The 25,023-nt window shown below is 39.7% G+C and overlaps 1 protein-coding gene across 1 annotated transcript; it reads right to left on the bottom strand.

Moving 5' to 3' along the window:
- Positions 1-901: 901 nt before the first annotated feature.
- Positions 902-1,761, bottom strand: LOC138875826 (uncharacterized). The gene is made up of 3 exons (XM_070154698.1): positions 1,528-1,761; positions 1,192-1,486; positions 902-1,125 (listed from the first exon to the last, which is right to left on the bottom strand). The coding sequence occupies exons 1-3, from the start codon at positions 1,759-1,761 to the stop codon at positions 902-904; spliced, it is 753 nt and encodes a 250-aa protein (XP_070010799.1).
- Between the last annotated feature and the right edge of the window lie 23,262 nt (positions 1,762-25,023).

Below are 25,023 nucleotides of genomic sequence, written 5' to 3' on the forward strand. Positions count from 1 at the left end.
AGCACATGTGCTGGACAACCCGAAACCCGAATATGCCGTAAACTTGGCTTGCGCCCAGTCCACAATTCTACTGGAGTTGAAGGTACTGACTTTGAAGGAACCAAATTTAGAATGTAGTTTTCTATTTCTAAAGCATATCCCCAAAAGGAAAAAGGCAAATCGGAATAACTTAACATAGATCTAACCATTTCCATAAGGGTCCTATTTCTTCTTTCTGCCACACCATTTTGTTGTGGTGTTCCTAGGGCAGATAATTGAGATGTAATTCCATTATCTGATAAGTATTTTATGAATTCCGCAGAAAGGTATTCACCACCACGATCAGATCACAATGTTTTGATATATTTATCATGTCGTTTCTCCGTTTCTGCCTTAAATTCTTTGAATTTTTCAAAGTATTCAGACTTATGTCGCAATAGATAAATATATCCATATTTTGAGTAATTATCTGTGAAAGTCACAAAATACTCAAAATCACCTCTTGCTTGTATATTCATAGGTCCACACAAATCAGAGTGAATTAATTCTAGCTTATCATTGGCTCTATTTCCTTTTGAGGGGAAAGGTCTCTTGGTCATTTTTCCTTCTAAACAAGATTCGTATGTTGGTAGTGACTTCACTTTCAATGAACTCAAAGGTCCATCAGAGACCAATCTCAAAATCCTATTTAGATTTATATGGCCTAGAAGTAAGTGCCACAAATAAGTTTGACTCAATTCAGAAATATGTTTTCTTTTATGTGGTAGATTAATGTTATTTAGTTTTTTGGGTTGTTGTAGCACATGAGGAGATATATCAAGAATAAAAAGGTCATTTACTCTAGCAGCAGTGTAGATAAAACGTTTATTAAACTTAATAACAACAGAGTTATTAGCAAAATAAACATTATAACCAACATCCATTATTTTCGAACCAAAATCAAATTCCTTCTGATAGAAGGTACATAGAGAACATCTTTTAAAACTAAAACTCTATCACTACTAAACGAAACTCTAATATCTCCTAAAGCTAAAGGTGGTGCTGGCTCGCCATTGGCTTGAAAAATGCAAACTTCATTCTCACTTAGCCACCATATTTCCTTAAACCCCTGCAAAGTAGTGCAGATGTAATTAGTGGCTCCCAAATCTACACACCAAAACATTGTAGAAATAGTCGCTAAACAAGTTTCAACAATATTTAAATTTGAATTACCTTGCTTATTCAACTTTGCCAGATAGGCAGGGCATTGCTTCTCATGATGCCCGAGTTGCTTGCAATGATAGCACTTGCCTTTGGGCTTTTTCACACTAGCCACACCACCAGGTGCCATAACCTTTTGAGACTTCTTCTTTTTCTTATTGCGTTTTGACTTAGAAACCGAAGCTTTCTCAACATTGAGTGCCACAACTGGAGCTTGTTGTTTGATAATAGATTCTGCCGCTTGCAGCTCATTCAACAATTTTGCTTGTGACAAATCCATTTTGTTCATATTATAGTTCAAGCGAAACTGTTGAAAACTGTCAGGCAGAGTCTGCAGGACTATCTAACTTGAGAGTCCTTATCAATCACAACTCCAAGGACCTCTAGTTCATTTAGAAGACTCATCATCTTCAGAACATGGTCCCTGACTGATGATCCTTCAGCTATCTTGGTGTTCAAAAGGGCTTTCATGGATGTCTGCTTAGCTGCACGATTTTGCTCACCGAACATCTCTTTGAGACTTTTGAGCATATCATAAGCAGACCCCATAGACTGATGCTGATGTTGCAAAACATTCGCCATAGAGGCAAGAGTGTAACATCACGCCATCTCATCAGCCTTAACCCATTTGTCATAGGCCTTAACCTGATCATCAGTAGCATTTTCAAGTTTTTCTGGGGCATTCCTCAGTGATTACAAATTTGTAACCTTCAGTAGTTAGGACAATATCAAGGTTCCTTTTCCAGTCAACATAATTTCGTCCTTCTAACTTGTTTTGGTTCAAAATTGAGGTAAGTGGGTGAATGAAGACATGGTTAATCTGAGAGATATTCACATTAAATAGATCATTAGTTATGTATTTAGAATGATTAAATTCAAAATAGCACATTACACATACAACCATGCTCATTGAACAGTTAGATTCGTTAGGGAAACATAACTATTCATGCAAAATTTATGAGTGATGTAAGATATTAACCCCATAAATTTAAACAGGACCAACTCAGATGGAGAGTAAACTGTTAATTTAAGATAGGTAAATATCACTTTTATAAACTCAAGTTTCATTCAATCAACACGTAACTCAGTTGGAGAGTTAATACAAGTAATGAAATAACTAGAGGCAAAACTACAGTAATCATCTATAATGAATTTATCCAATGTGGAAAAACACCTATGTCAACATATAAATTCATTATATTACTGTAAAACATGATTGGAAACAATGGGAATCGAACCCTACCATCACAGATTTCTATTAATATTTTTTTTATTAAAACAATTCTAGAAAATAGAAAAAAGGCCAAAACTCCATCTAAACGACACCGAATGCCCAAAAAACGACGTACATCATCAACTAAGCTGATGTGTTTTTTAAGTTGGGCCGTTTCCGATGAACCTACCAAAATTGAGGTCAATCGGAGTTTGACAGAATCTCAGAATTCGTCGCGTGACTAGAATTCTGTTTTTGGCGTTTTAAGGGTTTTTAGTTATTTTGACTTGTTCAAATCACATAATATACTGATGTTTGTTAACACATGATTTCAGAACTCAAAATAATTTTTTTTATTTAATAAAAACGTGTTTAGACATAATTGTAAAAACAGTATGTTTTCACTAGTCAAAAAAGGTACTGTTCATAATTCTGTATATTAATCCAAAAATACAGAACTAATATCTTGCAAAACAATCAAATTTTTATTAATATAACACCGTGATTATGGACAGAACGCAACTAAAACCGATTAATGGTATTAATTCACTGTTTATGCATATGTATATTAACCCATAATTACAGCATTAATAGTATTTAAAAACACAGTCACGTTTTTATCAAAAAAAAATTACCATTCAGCAAAAAACGTAATTTGAACAGACTGTTGTTTGAATACAACACCACTGTTTATACATGTGTATATTAATTCATAATTTTAGAAGTACAGAAATAAGATACTAATAAATACAATCACATTTTTAACATAGAATAATCATCCCAAACATGTATCAATAAATAACACGTTTTAATATTACTCTATGCATGATGTATTACATTATCTAATTAGATGTAAGACGTCGTCTGATACCAATTGTTAGAACATACGCAACAGAAGCAAGCATACAAACCAGGCATCAAATATATGTGAACTAGACAACGCAATAATAACGAGATTAGAAGCACTAACCTCTTGAAGTAGTTGCACAAACCTTCCAAGCAGCAAGAATCCAGGGTTGCAGTCTTATGCTATTTGCCTAGTAAAACCTTGGACGTTTTTGCTATTGGGTGGGCAAGAACAATACAGCTGAAAAGGTAAGTTATTAGGTGAAACTAGTCTTCCTTTAATAGACCCGAAATTAAGCCACAATAGGGGCTCAAAAACGTGTAGGATTCTGCAAGTAGAATCCTACTCTAACTCAAAAGGATAACTTTTCTCCCAAGCTATTTTTTACCCAAGTCTGTCCAGGTTTTTACTAGGTATAACAGGGACCACAGAAATAATAAGAGGCTACTAATTATAGTATTAATTCGAAATTAGCATCAATTAATTCTTACTATAATTAATTGTAATTTATTTCACTAAAAAACTGCAATTGAACTCCTCAATATGAATTTCGAAAATTCATTAACACTTATTTTAACTCCCCATGTTAAGATTTCAAATACTAGTTAATTAAATTAAATCACTGAAAATTTAATTTAATTAACTAATTAAATCTTTTATAATTCCGCTTAAACTATTTCATGTGACGGATACAAAATTCACCGGCAGGGTTTTCACATGAAAACTTATAAGCTTACATAAAGGGGTATCATCAAACCCAAAACCGAGTCATGGATTCTATCAACTAATTATTATTCACAAATATTATTCGTTATTGTCCAATCTATTAGGCATATACTAACTCTAAATAGAGTCGTACCTTTTGATAAATCAAAACAATAAACAAATTACATTGATCATAATAATTATATCAAGATTAGGAGTATAAGCTCATTTAATGAATTAGAGAAAATATTTTATATATTCAGTACAAAAACATCTTTTCTCTACTTGGTCCGTTCAATATATACTGAGTATACTAGCACAAGAAATTGGAGTAAAACTACTCCCATAATCAAGACAAATTATACGATAATCTTGTGCTACAATCATCAAGATATTTTGTCCAACAATATCTTTGATTGTGAACATAGTTTATTAATTATGAGAACCAGCAATTTAATCTTTTGTGCATGAGCTAAGACTCTATCCACTAAATTGTCTACTACATAACTAAAAGGATACACATGTAACAAATGATCTATTTAAAATAGTACTTTATTGAATTAAATAAATTAAATAAATAATTATTCCATAAAGAATAAAATATAATACTATGTCTAAACCGCATGGTTAATAGTATATCCCAACAGTATTACATATTTTTTCTCGAAGAGTTTTAAAGTGGAAATATGAAATTAGTCACATAATGATCTCCTGTACTACATCTACATCATAAGCAAATGAATATGCAAGAAAGTAGTTATACATACACACTCATACATATTATTATTATTATTATTATTATTATTATTATTATTATTATTATTATTATTATTATTATTATTATTATATAACACCAAACACTTTCCAAAGCTTGCCGTTTTATTTTTTTTATCTTCTTCCCCCTTCTTCGAAATGGGCGTGTTTTCAGTGATTTCATGTAATTCAATAATGGTTGTGTCATGGGACCATTGACGTTGATGTGCTTTTGAATGTCATCATATATGCAAACCAAAAAAGTAAAAAGGAAAAAAGAAAAGAAATAGAAAAAGAAAAGGCCCTCATCAATCACTATATATAATCTTTAATTTATAGGATGGTGTATGCCGTATTATTTTTTTTAAATAACTTTATGAAGATTTATCGCGATACTGGGGGAGGGAGCCTTCAGCATTTATGAAGAATGTGTTACTTTCTTGCCATCAAAAGCCAAGGTACACTGATATGTGACCACTCGAATTAGAACAATTTTCTTTTATGTTATTTCTATTCTTTTCTGAATTTTTTGAAAAGAAGAAAAATATCGAGAGGATGTTGGATACAGCGAATTAAAGTTGAACTCACACATATGGTCAGGTCATCACATCACATATATCCGTTAAATTTAACGCTGTTGGCTGTTCTTTAATTTTTAGTATAAGAATATGTAACAGAACAAATGTTTCCGGCCAAGATTATTATTAACATTTTTTTGCATCATCTATGTTCATTCTTTTGATGAAAATGGGAAGACAAGGAAGAAATAGGGATACTAATTTATTTATGGTGGATAATTCTTAAAACAAATCGTGTACGGTATTATTAATTTTATTTTTTGGTAAATAAGAATTTTATTACCAAATAGCAATATTTACAAGTCATCTAACTATTACAAAATTTGTCTAGCATATCACCAACTGGACATGAAGCCCCAGTAAGGTAATATCTAGCATTCACTTCTCCTAAAACTCCATCAACTTCCACTACTGTTCTGTTCTAGCTAATTTCCGGATACCAGTTCAAAGTAGTTATCACCTTATCTAGATAAGGGAACCTTGCTGCCCTTATGTGCACTTCCTGGATAATAAGCTTGATTAAGGAAGTGGCTGTCCTTCTCTTCTTCTGAAAAATCACGAAATTCCTCTCCTGCCAACAGTGGTATACTACAGCTGCTAGTGTCATTCTGCAAATAGCTACTCTTGCATTCTTGCCTTTTGTCATCTTCACCATCCATGTAAACTCGTCTTGCCAGTTGTTGTGTGATCTTTGAATCCCTTTCCATCTCAGCAGACCATTCCATATCTTCCTGTAATCTCACACTTGAAAAATATATGATGCATTGTCTCATTTTTCTTATTACACAGAGAGCATATTGTGACGACCCGACCAATCGTCTCATGAGTTACCGCTCCGTTTTCCCTCATTTCTGCTTCGTTATCTGTGTTTTAGGTGATCGGGTTGATTGGATTGAGTTCGGAGAGGATTTGGTAAGAAATGAGACACTTAGTCTCTTTTAAGAAGGTTTAAGTTGGAAAAGTCAACCGGGTGTTGACTTATGTATTAGAGGGCTCGGATGTGAGTTCCGATGGTTCGTTTAGCTTCGGGAGGTGATTTATGACTTAGGAGTATGATCGAAATTGGTTTCGGAGGTCCGGTGTAGAATTAGGCTTGAATTGGCAAAGTTAGTATTTTGGCGATTTTCGGTTGGTAGGTGAGATTTTGATCCGAGGGTCGGAATGGAATTCCGAGAGTTATAGTAGCTTCGTGGTGTCATTTGGGATGTGTGTGCAAAATTTCAGGTCATTCGGACGTGGTTTAGTTGGGTTTTAATCGAAAACGTATTTCGGAAGATTTCTCAAAAACTAGGCTTGAATCCGATGTGTTTCGGGTAATTTGATGTTGTTTGAGGTGCTTTGATCATTGGAAAAGGTTTGAATAAGGTATTGGGTCATGTTGGTGCTTTTTGTTGAGGTCCCGGGGGCCTCGGGGTGAATTCGGATGGTTAGCGGGAAAATTTTGGACTTAAGAGATCTCAGAAGTTGCTGCTTCTGGTATTTCCGCACCTGCGGAAAAAGAGCCGCAGAAGTGGTTTGGGAAGAATATCCAGGGATCGCAGATGCGGCATATGTACCGCACCTGCGGAGTCGCAGATGCGGCTCGTGGACCGCAGATGCAGAACCTGGCCCCCTAAGTGATTTTCGTAGATGCGGAGGAATTACCGTAGAAGCGGTACCGTAGGAGCGGTGGTGGGATCGCAGATGCGAAAACCCCTGGGCAGAAAGTTTATAAGTCATTTTATCCGCGATTGTGAGCCATTTTTCCTCCATAGCTGAGTATTTTGAGAGCTTTTTGAAGGTGATTAAAGAGGGATTCAAGAAGAATTGATAGGAGGTAAGATTTTCGAACCTAAAACTCGAATCTATTGTTAAATAAACCGAAAAATTCTTGGAACTTAAAGTAAAAATGGAAGAACTAGGGCTTGGAATTTTGAACTTTTGAATTGGGATTTGAAGGACCATTTGAGGTCGGGATTGAGAACTTTTGGTATGTATGAACTTGTGGGGTGATAAGGAATCTAATGATGTGAAAATTTCTGAGTTTCGAGAAGTGGGATCGGGGCTCGGGTTTTGCTAATTTCGGGATTTTCGATATTTTTCGATTGTTTTCGCTTGAGTTTTGTTACCTTAGCATATTGTGATGTATTCGTTCTGATTTTGGATAGATTTGACGTGCGTGGAGGCCGATTCGAGGGGCAAATGAGTCGCGAGCTAGAGTTGTCGCCGGTTCGAGGTGAGTAATGATTGTAAATGATGTCCTGAGGGTTTGAAACCCCGGATAGCACATCGTAGTGCTATATTGAGGTGAGACACGCGTTGGATGATGAGCGTGGGGCTTTTACTACCGGGGATTGCGACTTGGTCCGTCCCGATCGATGATTTTACCGCGTATTCGACTGAAATTTATTTGTTATCATCATGTTTTGGGCTGATTGCCATATTTGGGCTTCGTGCCAACTATTTGAATCCTTCGGGGATTTTTATCACTCTTTCCTTACTGTTTTGACTTATTATTTGAACTCAGTCCTATTGGTATCTACTATTTTACGAACTCAGCCACTTTTACTCAGATTTGAAACTTAAATGATATTTCTAAATGATGTTTTGGGCTGAGAACTATTGTTTTACGAATGCCCGAGGGGCTTGTGATGATTTTCGGACTGAGTGAGGCCGAGGGCCATATGTGAGGATATGCTGAGTGATATGAGGCCGAGGGCCTGAGATACTTTATATGCCATAAGGTGGCTTGAGTGATGTGAGGCCGAGTGCCGAGAGATGATGCCACGAGGTGGTTTGATATAACGCTTGGGCCGTAAGGGGCCCCTCCTGAGTCTGCACACCCACTGTGAGCGCGGGTACCCATCATGATCTGAGAGTGAGCCCGAGGGGATGATACTGTACTGAGAGTGAGCCCGAGGGGCTGATACTGTTCTAAGCGATTGTTACTGTGCCCGAGGGGCGTATTTTTACTTGTTATTTACCTGCTAAATTACCTGTTTTACTTGGTTTAAAGGAATTTCATTTGACTTCTTCATGGATTTACTGCTTTAAATGATCTTACTGCTTGATATAGATTGCTTTGTGCCTTTACGTATTTTCTTGCTTTCAGCCATTATTTATGATTATTACTCACTGAGTCGGAGTACTCACATTACTCCCTGCACCATGTGTGCAGATTCAGGCATCGCAGAGTCCGCTCCTAAGTGCTGATCCTCCCAGTCCAGGTAGTGTTTTCGGAGACTACGAGGTAGCTGTTGGCGTCTGCAGCCCCCGTGCCTCCCTTATCTTACTATTTTTATGTTCTTGAACTTCTGTATCGGATTTTGTATCTAGTAGACTGATATCCAGATTTATTAGTTGCTCATGACTTATGACACCCCGGTTAGGGGTGTGTCGGGATGGTTTCTACTATTGTTATCGTTATTTCCGCAAATTATGGCTATTATATCATGTTTTAGAACTATTTATGGTATTTAATTATTTAACTGAGGTATTCTCTTTTGGTCTGGCTGGCCTTGTCTTCACGAGAGGCGCCGTCATGACTGGGTTTGGGGTCAGGGTCGTGATAAGTTGGTATCAGAGCCTAGGTTACTTAGGTCTCACGAGTCATGAGCAGGTTTAGTAGAGTCTCGCGGATCGGTACGGAAACGCCTATATTTATCCTCGAGAGGCTGCAGAACCCTTAGGAAAAACTTCATATTCTTCAAATTCTTGTCATGCGAACTTGTTGGCCAGAGTACTAAACTTCCGATATTCCATTCTCTCACAGATGGTGAGGACGCGAGCTACCGGACGAGGTGGACGACCACCAGTGCCACTAGCTGAGCCTACCAGAGGCCGTGAACGCAGTCGTGGTCGCGGCAGAGGCAGAGCAGCGAGTGCTACACCTGTAGATCCACTAGCTGCCCTAGATCCGGATCATACTACAGTTGTGGATGCTCCTGCAACACCAAATCAGGCACCAACTGTGCCCATCGTTATTCCGGGTCTTCAGGAGGGCTTGGCATAGATCTTATCAGTTTGCACTGGCCTGGCTCAGACAGTTTCAGCCACTACAGCAGCATCTACTTCATAGGCCGGGGGAGGCAATCAGACCCCCGCTGCTCGCACACCTGAGCAGGTAGTACAGGGACTTCAGACACCGGGGGCACCTCCAGCCCAGCCGGTTGCACCAGCTCAGGAGTTTGTTGTGCCAGTTATGCTGGATGATGAGCAGCGTCGTCTTGAGAGATTTGATAGACTCCAGCCTCCGTCATTCAGTGGTGCTGAGGGCGAGGATGCCCAAGGTTTTCTGGACAAGTGTCAGCGGATGCTCCGTACAACAGGGATTCTTGAGTCTAGTGGTGTGGCATTTACTACTTTTTAGTTTTCTGGGGCCGCCTTCACTTGGTGGGAGGCGTATGAGAGGCGTAGGCTCATGGGAGCAGCGCCCCTCACTTGGTAGGAGTTCTCCACTCTCTTCTTGGAGAAGTATGTATTACAGTCTCGCAGAGAGGAGCTGCGTAGACAATTTGAGTGGTTGCAACAAGGGGATATGACTGTGTCCCAGTATGAGTTGAGATTTTCTGAGTTGGCTCGTCATGCCATTTGGATGGTTCCGATAGATCGTGAGAGGATCAGGAGATTTGTTAATGGCCTTAACTATCGTCTCTGTATTCTTATGACCCGAGAGAGGGTATTGGGTGCTACGTTAGAGGAGGTGGTTGATATCGTTTGCGAGATTGAGACGGTTCACCGTCAGGAGGAAAGGGATGCCAAGAGGCCTCGAGGATCGGGCAGTTATGGTGGTGCTCCTTTGAAGGGCCAGTTCCAGCATGGTAGAGGTCGTTATTTCAGGCCTGCTCAGTCGGCCCGTCCAGAGTATCGCGGGGCTTCTTCAGGTCGTGGTTATCATGGGTCTCAGCCGGGCCAGCCTTCACTCAGCGCCCTCCCAACTCAGAGTTCATCTCGTGCCCCGTCGGCCCAGGGTTCTTCTATGCTGAGTGCATCATCTAGTCACTCTAGTGCGAGGGGTTTCCTTCAGTCCCCTTCTCCAGCACCTGGGAGTTGTTTTGAGTGTAGAGAGTTTGGACATGTGTGGAGGCAGTGTCCTCGTCGTGTTGCTAGTTCATCCCAGCATAGGGGTCAGCCCTCGACTTCTGCTCCAGTTACTTCATCACCCACCCAGCCAGCTAGGGGTGGAGGTCAGGCAGTTAGGGGTCACCCCAGAGGGGAAGGTCAATCAGGCGGTGGCCAGGCTCATTTCTCTGCATTTCCAGCTAGACCCGATGCTATTGCTTCAGATGTTGTCATTACAGGTATTGTCTCAATCTGCCACAAAGATGCCTCTGTATTATTTGATCCCGGTTCCACCTTTTCCTATGTGTCATCATACTTTGCTCGTTATTTGGGTACGTCCCGTGAGTTTATTGCTTTACCTGTTCATGTATCTACCCCGGTGGGCGATACTGTTGTTGTAGACCGTGTGTACCGATCATGTATGGTGACTATTGGGGGTCTGGAGACCCGAGTGGATCTATTGCTATTGAGCATGGATTGGTTATGTCCGTGTCGTGCTATTTTGGACTGTCATGCTAAGACAGTCATTTTGGCTTTGCCGGGTGTACCACGGATCGAGTGGCGTGGTATGACTGATTATGTTCCTAGTAGAGTAATATCTTTCTTGAAGGCCCAACGTATAGTTGGGAAAGGTTGTTTTTCATATCTAGCATTTGTGAGGGATGTCGGAGCTGAGACTCCCAGTATTGATTCTGTTCCAGTTGTGAGGGATTTTCTCGATGTGTTTCCTACAAACCTGTCGGGCATGCCACCAGACAGGGATATTGATTTTGGTATTGACCTGGTGCCGGGCACTCAACCCATTTCTATTCCGTCGTATCGTATGGCACCAATGGAGTTGAAGGAATTGAAAGAACAGCTTCAGGAACTCCTAGATAAGGGGTTCATTCGGCCTAGTGTGTCACCTTGGGGTGTGCCAGTCCTGTTTGTGAGGAAGAAGGATGGCACCATGAGAATGTGCATTGATTATAGGTAATTGAACAAGGTAACAATTAAGAACAAGTATCATTTGACTCACATTGATGATTTATTTGACCAACTTCAGAGAGCGAGGGTGTTCTCCAAGATTGATCTCCGTTTGGGTTATCACCAGTTGAAGATCAGGGATTCAGATATTCTTAAGACTGCTTTCAGGACCAGATATGGTCATTATGAATTCCTTGTGATGTCTTTCGGTCTAACCAATGCCCCAACAATATTCATGCATTTGATGAACAATGTGTTCCGACCTTATCTTGATTCATTCGTTATAGTATTCATTGATGATATCCTGGTGTACTCACGTAGTCAGGAGGAGTACGCAGAGCATTTGAGAGTTGTGTTGCAGAGATTGAGGGAGGAGAAACTTCATGCAAAATTCTCCAAGTGTGAGTTTTGGCTTAGTTCAGTGTCTTTCTTGGGGCACATGGTGTCCAGCGAGGGTATTCAGGTTGATCTAAAGAAGATAGAGGCAGTTTAGAGTTGGCCCAGACCGTCCTCAGCCATAAAGATTCGTAGCTTTCTTGGGCTGGCAGGCTTTTATCGCCGATTTGTTTAGGGATTCTCATATATCGCATTGCCCTTGACCAAGTTGACTCAGAAGGGCGTTTTATTTGTATGGTCGGACGAGTGTGAAGAGAGCATTCAAAAGCTCAAGACAGCTTTGACCACAGCTCCAGTATTGGTTGGGATTGGTTGTGTATTGATGCAGGAGGGTAGAGTTATTGCTTATGCTTCTCGATAGTTGAAGCCCCATGAGAAGAACTACCCCGTTCATGATTGGAGTTGGCTGCTATAGTTCATGCATTGAAGATTTGGAGGCATTATTTGTATGGTGTATCTTGTGAGGTATTCACCGATTATCGCAGTCTTCAGCATTTGTTCAAGCAAAAGGATCTTAATTTGAGGCAGCGGAGGTGGTTGGAGTTGCTTAAGGATTATGATATCACCATATTGTACCATCCGGGAAAGGCCAACGTGGTGGCCAATGCTTTGAGTCGAAAGGCAGTGAGTGTGAGCAGTTTGGCATACATCCCAGTTGGGGAGAGACCTCTTGCAGTTGATGTTCAGTCCTTGGCCAATCGGTTCGTGAGGTTGGATATTTCGGAGCCCAGTCGGGTGTTGGTGTGTGTGGTTTCTCGATCTTCTTTATTTGATCGCATCAGAGAGCGCCAATATGATGACCCGCATTTGCTTGTCCTTAAGGACAAAGTTCAGCATGATGATGCCAGAGATGTGACCATCGGTGATGATGGGGTGTTGAGGATGCATGGCCGGATTTGTGTGCCCAATGTGGATGGGCTGGGAGAGTTGATTCTGGAGGAGGCCCGTAACTCGCGATATTCTATTCATCCTGGTGCCGCGAAGAAGTACCAGGATTTGAGGTAGCACTATTAGTGGAGAAGAATGAAGAAAGATATTGTGGGATTTGTAGCTCGGTGTCTTAATTGTCAGCAAGTGAAATATGAGCATCAGAGATCGGGTGACTTACTTCAGCAGATGGTTATTCCTGAGTGGAAGTGGGAGAGGATCACTATGGACTTTATTGTTGGACTTCCAGGACTTTGAAGAAGTTTGATGCTATTTGGGTGATTGTGGACGGCTGACCTCTAGCTAGATCCCGCACTATAATCTTAGGTTCAAGAAATCTACATTCATTCCACACCTGGCGAATTCTCCCTTCTGGAGATACGGCTTTTGGGCCCAATTCAATGACATGTTTACTCAAATCTTCGTCATGGGGGACGGTTTGAAATTTTCCTAATTGGTGCAAAACCCTGTGGGGAGCATACGGCTGGATGCTCCGGATTCCCATCAGGAGGAGATAACACACCTCAGCTGACATGTATACTGCTTCGGTGATAGGAAGCCATCCGAATGCCCACTCAATTTTATCGGCAGTCAAGGAGCTCAAATGTGCAAGCCAAGCTTCAGTACCCTCGGGGAATTCAATACCCACTACTCGGCTTTCAAATTTTTCAATGCAACTCAAACCGGTCATACTGTAATTCATATACCCAACCCGGTAGCAGAGATATCCCTGCATCCATAATTGTAGTAACAGATTGCAGCCTTGGAAGAACTTTCCCCCTTCCCGACAGATAGTCAAGGCTCGGTAGATTTCAGATAAGATCAGGGGAACCACAGTGTCGTTGGCTTTCTTGATTGCAACATCGATCATTCCTACGAGACCTACCTCTATATTACCATCTTTTCGCGGGCAGACCATAACACCCAAGAATGCTACTATAAAAGCCAAACCCCGCCTTGCCTCCCATTTGTCTTTATTCCTGGCATGGGTCAGACCAGTGTTCGGCTCTTCAAAACCTCGGGGGTTACCATAGCATTGATACAAGAACTGGAGAGTGCAATAACCTTTAGATAAATTTCCATCCTGGATATCCCGACTAATACTCAGCAAATCCAGAAATTTGTGGGGAGATACCGGTCTTGGTGACACTGGATATCGACTTCTAAGGTTTCCATTAAGGCCCGTATAACCTGCAACTTCCTCCAACATGGGTGTGAGCTCAAAGTCAGAGAAACGGAACACATTGCGCGTTGGGTCCCAAAAAGGTACTAAAGCTTCAATTATGTCCAACCTTGGCTTGATGTTTAACAGTCCCACAAGGCCTCCCAGAACCTTTACCACAGTTTCTCTACTGCCTTTTCCTAGATCATTCCACCACATGTGGAGCTGTAAGGGGATCTCTTTAAGGGCTGTGAAGGCTTCAATTTCATTTGTGCTCATCCTGCACATTTATTAAGGTGATTTAATAACTCATTTTGACCCAAAAGAATAACACCATTTTTTCAAAATTTTACTTAAAAAAAATAAAACTCGATTTTGCAGATACGACCTTTCAGCACTTCGGGGAAGAAGATTTTAAGGCTGTGCCTGCTAACCGGTCGAAAAATAAAAAAATGACCAAAGGTGGTTGCTCTTGTAAAAACAGCCTTCCGGCGCCCTTTTGGGGACATTCGGCTTATTTTAAACAAGAATGGCATCACCCTGCTTATTTGTGACAAAAATAAAATTTTGTTGTTTTTGGGCATCCAGTGAGAATCAAACTGACGTAGTTCGGGCAGATTTGACAAAAATGAAAACCAGCTAATTCTAAAGACAAAACCTTTTTTTTCTTTTCTTTTTTTTTTTCAAAATTTTGGCAGAGTTTCGGTATATTTTGGACACTGATATTTCCAAACAAGTAACTATCTCTCTGAGCCTTCACACTGTTATTTTCTTTTCCCAATTTCTTCTATTATCCACAAGCCGGTCAACATGCAAATCCGAAGCAAATAAATGCACAAGTAGCAAGTAGAATGCATCAGGATGGTCTTTTCATTTTAGGTACACCTGTCCTAGACAGACCCAACCCCTGTGTTGAGCCTCCTAAGTCAAATGCACGTGATGCAAACAAATGTTCCTACTAGGGATCCGGCATGAGGCTTTGTTATACTAGGTTTATAACCTGGGTTTATTATTCTAGACCTGGCTTACCCGAGCAGACAACTCGAGCCGGGGGGGGGGGAGGGCAGCGTACCGGGAATACAGAAGCTTCACCGACTTAGCAACTTGTCTGAACCTCGTTTTAAAATGGGATAAGACTCTAGACAGAAGAGAAGTCACACGAAGTCCACCCTTCTCTATGATTTAGAAGACTCAGAGAGAGGAAGGGTTTCGTAGCAACTTATATACAGTTCACAGAATATCAAAGCGGTAAAAACATTTAGCACATTAGGCTCAAACATGTAGGAAAATCAGATAAAAGGTTAATCCAATCATAACAGCTATTCTAAGCTCGAATTCTTGAACCCTGAACCAGAGATTCTGGGTTCGATCCCAAGCAGAGTCGCCAGAGCTGTCACACCTCCTTTTTACCACCCGAAGGGGATATAGGAGTTTTTTCAATTAAAGTGACATAAATCGAAATGGGATTATTTTATTTAAGTTTAGAGTCGCCACTTGGGATGGTTTGTTTTCTGGTGTCCCAAGTCGCCGGTTTATTTTAAAATCCCAAGTCGAGGAAGATTCAACTTTCTTTTTGAAGTCTGCAAACTAGAAATTCTAAGTAAGGAATTCTGTTAACCCGGGAGAAGGTGTTAGGCATTCCCGAGTTCCGTGGTTCTAGCACGGTCGCTTAAACCATTATAATTGATATATTATCGAATTTTAATACATGTTTTAACCTATGGTACAATTTTTAACTTATTACTCGCTTTTAATTAATTTGAAAGAAGATTTAACATCATTTACAACATGTCTTTGGATCGCGCCACATGAAATGCACCGGCAATCCGAAACACATCTTATTCAACGTTGTTGAGATTTGGATTTGGGTCAAATGAAATGCACACCCGAGTTTAGGAAGGTAATATTATTAGAATAACGCGCCTAAAGCAACTACACACTTTCAAATTTGTGAGGGCCACGGAAAATTCAACTAAATGGCACGCCTCGATTTCTAGTGATTAAAATTAAATAAAAGAGCGCCATGCATTTTGAGATTTTATTTGGCACGACACACCTCGACTAATTAAGGACCTAATTAATTAAGGAAGGCTTAATAGAATTCTAATCATTTTGACTCAAGGTTCGAACCTACTTATCATCTAACGGACCTTGTGCTGAATGATTAATTATCTAAAGAGAAGTCGCTTCACCAACAACTACTAAACAAAGGACTGGGTTCGACAAAGCAGACCCAATTGGCGTAAAGTATACGATCCCCTTTTGCCGGACTCTTCAGGCTTGAGCCCAAAATTAGCCCAAGATTTAGTGAGATGACAAACGCCAAGTGACATGGGGACATGCAATTAAATCAAGAAGATAAACATTCATTAGCTGGGCCAACATTAGGCCCAACGCTTAGAGCCAAACAATTTGCAAAACAAATTAAACGCAAATCTACTAATTCTATATGTAATGCGAAATCAAATTACCCTTTAAACTTCTGAATTTAAACTAATCAAGTACAAATAAACTAACTGAGCTTCCAATTTTATCTTTTATGCATTTTTGGATCAAATCTGTTGTGAAGAAAATCTAGCAGTAAACAAACGAACTACTGGGCTCAAGAAACAAGCCTGAGTAGCAATGGTATATCGTCCTCCCTTGCTAATGATTTCAAAGTCCAGGCTCAAGAAACCCAAACCTTGCCAAAGCAACAGCTGAGGATCAGGACTCAATATCGAGTCCTTTCAAGCAACGAAAATACCAATCGCACCCAACAACAATATGATAAGCTTCATCACTCCATAGTAAATGGAACGTATGGAAATTTCAATAGCTACTAAAATCGCATGCTCAACTTTACCTACACTGATAATGAAATCGACAAATATTCATGCTTGAGTTCAAACCTAAGCTAAACTTACAAACACATCATGAAACTTCAACCCAATTAACTCTTTTTCAATATCATCAATAACAAAATCTGGGGAACTAGCACAATTTGCTTGAATCCAAAAATCAACACCCAAACTCTTAGAGAGAACAAGTTCATTTATGCAGCATACTAAAGACATGGAATAGCTAAGATAACATGTATAATTTAGGACTTATTACAGAAAATTAAAGAAATAGAGGAAAACAAATAAAATGACATTTAAAACAGCTTGTATTCAGTACGCTTCAACTCGAAATACATGTTCTTAGTCACTTGTTGACAGTTTGAGGAAATACCTGGTAATGAACAGGGAAAACAGAAGAGGTGAAGAATCAGCAATCAAGCAGCAACAAAAATCAATTTAAAACCAGCAATGAAACAGGATTCTGATAGCAGCTCAAAACCAGGCTTTAAAATCCAAAACTCAAGCCATTTTAACCAAGTACAAGGTCTTTGAAACTTTCAGAAATTTCAGCTAACCAATGAAATCAAAGAACACTAAAACCAAACAGAATTCTCAGCTTTCCAAAATGTAGGGATCTCAGTATTATCTTTCGAAGCTTTTTAAATCTAGCCATTTCTAACTTTTCAAAAATTTTCAGTCCCTAAAATCTCTGCCTTGAGCTTGAAGAAAGGGTGCCTTTATAGGCAAGCTTTTAGGGCGGCAGAATGAATTCAGTTTATTGCACTTTTACCCTTTTGATATTTTCATTCTTGCTTAGATATCCTTAGGTTCAGAAATCAAATTTCACATTAGTCCCCACCCCAGCTTCTAGGAAGCTTCCTTAATCAGTTAAAAAAGATTCTCTCACCTAGATTTCCTAATCTACCCTTTAAGACCCCTGTTATTTACCCCCGGAACCCATTAGTCATAGGTCAAATTGACCCAATCGTTAAACCAAATATGGGCTCAATTCTAACCCAATGACCTAAATCAACCCCTTGGAGTGAGGTCTGAAATGGCTTCAAAGCCCAAATAGTAAAATGAAACTAAATCAAATCAACAAACAAACAGCGGGAAAAACACTCAAATAATTTCGAAAACTAAAACCTACACTAATTGACTGATTACTAAACACAAATGATCATGGAATTAACTAATTTATTAAATCAAAATAAACCTAATTAAGTTAAACTAGATGACTAAACAAAAAAGGGGAAGAATTAGGGGTTCAAATGATGCCATTAAACAAAACTTAACGGACCAAGAAAATCAGAGAAACATCTTTTACGATTTGAAAATTAAACAGAAGGGAACAAACGAACAGAAATGATTTAAACTCAGAAAATTGGTCGAGCTTTCAGATAGAGTAAAAAAAATCTAACTAAAGAGAGGAAGAGGAAAAAAAGATGAAACAGACAAAAGATGAAAACACTTACCAAATCAGAAATCAAAGACCCATCGGAGACATTGAATTAACAAAACTAATGTTGATCATTTGTTCTTTGTCAAGAACAACTGAACGACATCAGTTTTTGTTGAATCAAAACTTCAAAACTCGAAAGAAACAACACCCTATGATCATGCATGCCACCAGATTCGATAGAAAATAATTTTAGACTTTTAAGGTTCGAATTCAGATTTAAGATTCGAGAAGTTCTGGACATATTCGAGGGAAAACAATTAGAGATTTGGTATGAGGGAGTTATAAGGGGTCTATGGTGTGAATTTGGGGTCGATTGGGGGTGGCGCCGCCGGTTGGAGACGGTGGAAAGTTAGGGCGGCGCTAGGGTTTGGTGGGGTGTTCTCTGAACTGGGGAAGATGAGAGACGATGAGGGGGGGACGGGGTCTTGTTAGGACATATATATGTCAAATGACCCCAGCTTCCCCACCGTTGGATCTTGGAACCTCGACTGCCCAGATTGAACTCAAATTAAACGGGGTCGTTTTGATGAGTAGGGGGACTGGACCGGGTAGGAACGGGTATGGGCCGGGTATTTGGGTGGTTTTGGACGGGTATTTGGTGGGCTAGCCCAAAATTGGGTCTTTTATTAAAACTCTCTTTTTTATTTCATTTTCTTTTCTTCTTTTTTTTTCCATTTTCAGATTTTGTTATTTATTAATTACCAAGTAAAAGGTAAAATCTGACTAAATTTCAAAACTAAATTAATAGACTAATTGCTTCTCCAAAATTAACTAGATCCTAAATTAATAGAAAACTATAAAAATTCGAAAATTAAAAAGTTAAAATGCAAAATGAACTATTTTTGTCATTTTCTTTCATTTTTTATAACATTAATTAACTAGTTAGCCTAAAATATAAAATAGGACCCTAAATGCCTATGCAACATATTTTTTGTATTTTTATGCATTAAATAAATTAAACATGCACACAAAATGCAAACAAACACAAAATCATGCAATAATTCCTAAAATCAAATACTTAAAAGAAAAATCCCAATTCTGGAAATTCTGTAGGAATAATTCATGCGAGGCAACAATCACGTGCTCACAGCTTCCCCTCTTTGCTCGGAAACACGAAGGGTTTTCGGGCAAAGATAAAATGAGCAATCATGAGGGATTTTTCCTGTTTGACACTCCATGAGAAGCATTTTTGAAAAGAGTCTGACTGAACCTTACTTCAAAGGTTGCCTACATATCCTTGGCTATAAAGGAATCAAGTCAGTGTAGTTCTGGAAATTTTGTAGTTGGGACTACCGGGAAGCTGTGATTTCACTGCTGCTTGCTGAACTCCTTATTACACCAAAATGGAAAAAAGCTAAGCTAGCTAAACCTATCAACTACGTGTTACAAGATTCCTATCTATAAATCTCTTGAGGCTTGGTCTTGAGTCTCGGCTGGTTCTTGTTGTGGACTCTGATCTGAATCTTGATGCTCGTCAGCTGTAGGTACTGGTTCTTTCTTCATCTTTGGATCAAGGCGGGACATGCGAAGCTTGTGACTTCAATCATATCTTGAGCAGTCCGTATCTTTCTCCGTTTCAACCTTTGAGTTCACTTCTTTATTTTTTTTCTTTTCTTTGTTCTGGATTGAGACTCATTCTTTTTGTCATCTCGAATCTTGTGCCTCGAGGTAAAACCTGCTCAGAACCAAAACAAACAAACTAACGAAATTTTCTGCCCCAGTTTTCACTAGGAAAATTTCGTGAGTCATTTGTAACTAAGATTTAAACCTTTTTTTTTGAAAGCGACAAAATAAGGATTGTGTCTTTAGGAGAAAAAGGTGACTAGGGAATGGAGGCCCTATGTCTAAAATATCAACTCAGGGATTGGAGCCCTAATGTTGGTAAAAAGGAGACTAGGGAATGGAGGCCTCATGTCTAAAATCTCAACTCAGGGATTGGAGCCCTAATGTTGGTAAAGAAAGGCGACTAGGGGATGGAGGCCCTATGTCTAAAATCTCAACTCAGGGATTGGAGCCCTAATGTTGGCAAAAAGGTGACTAGGGAATGGAGGCCCCATGTCTAAAATCTCAACTCAGGGATTGGAGCCCTAATGTTGGTAAAGAAAGACGACTAGTGGATGGAGGCCCTATGTCTAAAATCTCAACTCAGGGATTGGAGCCCTAATGTTGGTAAAGAAAGGCGACTAGGGAATGGAGGCCCTATGTCTGAAAATCTCAACTTAGGGATTGGAACCCTAATGTTGGTAAAGAAAGGCGACTAGGGGATGGAGGCCTTATGTCTAAAATCTCAACTCAGGGATTGGAGCCCTAATGTTAGTAAAGAAATGCGACTAGGGAATGAAGGCCCTATATCTGAAAATCTCAACTTAGGGATTGGAGCCCTAATGTTGGTAAAGAAAGGCGACTAGGGGATGGAGGCCCTATGTCTAAAATCTCAACTCAGGGATTGGAGCCCTAATGTTGGCCAAAAGGCGACTAGGGAATGGAGGCCCTATGTCTAAAATCTCAACTTAGGGATTGGAGCCCTAATGTTGGTAAAGAAAGGCGACTAGGGGATGGAGGCCCTATGTCTAAAATCTCAACTCAGGGATTGGAGCCCTAATGTTGGCAAAAAGGCGACTAGGGAATGGAGGCCTTATGTCTAAAATCTCAACTTAGGGATTGGAGCCCTAATGTTGGTAAAGAAAGGCGACTAGGGGATGGAGACCCTATGTCTAAAATCTCAACTCAGGGATTGGAGCCCTAATGTTGGCAAAAGGCGACTAGGGAATGGAGGCCCTATGTCTAAAATTCTCAACTCAGGGATTGGAGCCCTAATGTTGGTAAAAAGGCGACTAGGGAATGGAGGCCCTATGTCTAAAAATCTCAACTTAGGGATTGGGACCCTAACGTTGGCAAAATGTGTAAAAGATTGAGATTGGGGATTCTGAACTATCATTTTGTTTGGATTTTCTTTTTTTTTTTTCATTTTACTTTTTCATTTCATTTTATTTCAATAAAATGCAGGAAGGAATTTTGGAGGAAAACTTCCCTTTTGGATTGATTGTTACTGCGAAGCTATTTCTAGCTTTTGCGTAGCTTTTTTTTTGGCTGCACCTGCTTTCGCTCGGTTGCCTTGGGCTGCACCTGTTTTAATTTTAAACAAAGAACAATTGTTAGTTTGAAACGATGGTTGGTTTTATGGCCTTGATTGTTTTGATCACCCGATCTCAGCCTGAACCTTTGTTGAGAACCTCTGCTACTTGGTGGTTTTCTGAAGATTGATCTATCTTTCAAACCGAGGGACTCAACTTTTAATATTTCATGACGGCTCACCCGCGTGGGGCTTCGACCCTTTCACTTTATTCCGCCTTTAGTCTTTTGCCCTTGGCTTTCTCTTCCCTTCCAATAACTTTGATTTCAGAGCATTAGCCATCATGGCCAGTCGGGATCGACTTGATGCACCCGCTGAGGCTGGATACTTTTATTTAGCTTTTGTTAGGCAGAACCCTATAAAGCCAATCTTACCACCTTTTCTTTGTATTAGTTTCGGAACAGAGTTAGACCGAAAGGGATTTAAGGAAAAGTAAACAAAGGACAAGAAAATGAATTTAAGGAGAAGTGTCCCTTTCGGGGAGGAACGAAGGACTTATCTGGGGTACATGCAGACTTCAATAAACATGACATGCTTCTTGGACTGGATACCCGATCTGCACAGCTATCCAACTTCTCATAAATCCATTGCGGCCCGTGTTTTAAAATCGAGAACCCTGCCAGGACTCTTTCAATACCAATGGTGGTGAGGGTTTCTTCTTTTCGATCAACGACGCCCTTTGCGGGTTTTCGCTAATCGACCTCTCTCATTTCTCTTCCCACCATCGCCTTATAGTGCTCTTTACGAGTTTTCACTAATAAGACACTCTCGTTTTTCATTTCTTTGCTTATCATCGCCTCATGGTGCCCGTGTGAGTTTTCACCAATAAGACTCTCTCATTTTATTTCTCTTATTTTGGTTGCTTCGGATCCAAACAACTGCGTTCTCCGATTTTGAAAACTTTTCGCCGATTGATCGGAAGGACTTGAACAAGGTTTGGGTAAACTCAAAACATTTATAAACTCAAAACATAGGCCGAAAAGGCCATACAAGTATCCATACACCTGACATCTCTCTACAAGCCTCTAAGAGTACATAAAATCATAAAGGTCGGGATACGGCTCCGCCATACCAATCAATACATATCCAAAGCATACTGACCAAATAGGCAACTCCGATCTACTACACGATCTAGAGTAAGAAGAAAGAGTGGCAGACCTAAATGCCCTGTAGCCTCCTGCTTATAAGTGTGGTGCACAACACACCCATAAACAAGACTCTACTAGACACGGCTTGTAGACTCCCTAGGACAGAACTGCTCTGATACCACTTCTGTCACGACCCAAACCGAAGGGCCGCGACGGGCACCCGGTGCCTTACTCAACCGAGTACCAACGTAACATATCTTTCTTATCATGTTATCATGAGTAAATGAGCTAGAAAACTCGTCCTGAGATAACAAGAATAAAACATAAGGGAATACTCAACATATGAAGACCCAACATGATATACAAACTTATATATGTGACATACGGGCCTATAAGGCCGACATGACCATTTGTAAACTCAAAACATAGTCCGACAAGGCCATATAAGTATCCATACACCTGACATCTGTCTACAAACCTCTAAGAGTACATAAAATCATAAAGGTCGGGATAGGGCCCCGCCATACCAATCAATACATATCCAAAGCATACTGACCAAATAGGCAACTCCGGAGCAAGTGGAGTGCACCAACACCTTCGCTGAGCTGATAGCCTACTAGGAGGACTATCAACCTATCAATCGGGACCTGCGGGCATGAAACGCAGCATCCCTAGGCAAAAGGGACGTCAATACGAATAAAGTACCGAGTATGTAAGGCGGGAAATCATAAACAAGAACAGTAATGTAAAGAGAGAGATATAGGAGATGTCTGAGTGCCTCTGGGGGCTACTGATATGAAATGCATAATACATAAACTTTTTATAAACATTCCCCTCTATGGACATTATCATCATCATATCATACCCGACCTCAAAGAGGACTCGGTAAAAGTGTACCTGACCATCATAAGTCACAACTATATTACGACGAGCGGCAAGCTCCGATTGGAATCCGTATACCCCTTATCAATCCTTATAGACTTCTTACTTCAACATAAAAGTATCATTAACATGATAATAAAGTCATTAATCAATGATTCCAGCCTTATACCATATATATATAACAACTAAAATAATCCACAACTTCAACTATCCTCAATTAGCAACTTTATCACTAGTTCATGTCTATCCCATCCATTTAACTTAATCAACATCAAGATAATCTTAGGAACAAGCAAGAACACAATATACATACCTCCTACAGTAACTTCAAGTCAAAATCCAAGTTATATTCAGTTTACAACAACCCTCAATAGCAATACAACACCATAGAAGTGACTTAAGCTAATCCAAGTATTATCTTGTAGTTTATCATCCTAACAACTTAACCAACATACAAGGAAGCTTAAGCACAATTAGTAGGCTGTTATACTCACCTTAGACAGCAGCAACAACTTGGAATTTCATCCAAATACAGCCCACAACAATCCTCAATGACAACACAACCTCAAAGAAGTGTTGTTCTTCACTAGAACTAAGTTTTGATATTGAAATATGGTGTAATCACTTTGGATTCACTTCAAACCATGGTATATGTTTAGGAGGGTTAGGAGAAGTTTGGAGATGAATTTTAGTTGAAAAATGAGCAAAAATAGGCGTCCGAATCGTTTATAAATTGAAGTAGGTCAACCACCGCCTAAGTAGGTCCCATTGGGAGCTGCTTGCGCGGTCTCACAAAAATACGAATATATCTCTACTCCGATGTTGTATTGATGAATGGTTTAATGCGTTAGAAACTAGACTCGTAGATATTAAAATTGGTAGGTAGAACACCCCATGTATCAAAGTATATTTGGAGAAATTCTCAGATACATTTGACCTAAATTTCAGCAAATTTATGAATGTAACTTGTGATGACCTTTGCCAACTCTTGTTCCACAACTTGCTTGCCCTCAAAATTTAGAAAATGAATATCATACAACTAAAATATATCATAGAATAACCTCCTTATCATGTTAAGAACCCTAGTCTCACCCCAAAGTACATGTTATAACATTCCAAACTTGTCGACTTTTGACGAAACTTATTTTCTTCAATTGGTTTAGCTTCTAAGATTTCCAACCCTCTTGGTACTCGTTATTCATGATCTTAAATATTTGTAACCTCCAAGGTAACATGATTAACTTACTTTATTTTCTTCCAAATATAATCTCATTTCCGAGCTTACATCAATGACTTACGACGTACTCTCACGTATGAAAACTTGGGGTGTAACACTGAACCCTAGAGAGAGGCTGCCTACGTATCCTTTCAGAATCAAGTCGAACGTAGTTCAGGGAAACATTTTTGTTTTATTTTTTATTTTTTTTTCAACAGCACTTTCGGGTTCCAAAGAGGGTAATCAAAGAAGAGTAACCAGCTCAAATGGTTAGCAAAAGGATTGAGTGTGGGGTAGCGATAATGAAAGACTTTGTCATCTCAATCAGATAACGCTATCATTACAGAAGGACTAGACATAGTAACTTTTGACCGCGTCTGCGTTCACAACTGCCTCGAGATCGTTTCCTTCAATATCGCCTAGATATAACGCTCCCCTTGGTAATATCTTTCGGATAATGTATGGGCCTTTCCAGTTAGGAGAAAATTTCCCTTTTGCTTCATGATGATGAGGAAGAATACGCCTTAAAACAAGTTGTCCCACTTCAAAATTTCTGGGCTGTACTTTTTTGTTGTAGGCACGGGCCATTCTTTGTTGGTACAATTGCCCGTGGCAGACGGCCATCTGCTTTTCATCAATCAGGGTTAACTGTTC

Source organism: Nicotiana sylvestris, chromosome 8 (assembly GCF_000393655.2).
Source record: "Nicotiana sylvestris chromosome 8, ASM39365v2, whole genome shotgun sequence".
Lineage (NCBI taxonomy): Eukaryota > Viridiplantae > Streptophyta > Magnoliopsida > Solanales > Solanaceae > Nicotiana > Nicotiana sylvestris.

Bases quoted from the DNA above. Each gene is read 5' to 3' on its own strand.
- LOC138875826 (XM_070154698.1), bottom strand. From the start codon at position 1,761: ATGGCGAATGTTTTGCAACATCAGCATCAGTCTATGGGGTCTGCTTAT. The intron at 1,487-1,527 runs GTTAGATAGTCC...AGTTTTCAACAG, and splicing joins TGATTGATAAGGACTCTCAA to TTTCGCTTGAACTATAATAT. The intron at 1,126-1,191 runs GTAATTCAAATT...TTTGGTGTGTAG, and splicing joins GGCAAAGTTGAATAAGCAAG to ATTTGGGAGCCACTAATTAC.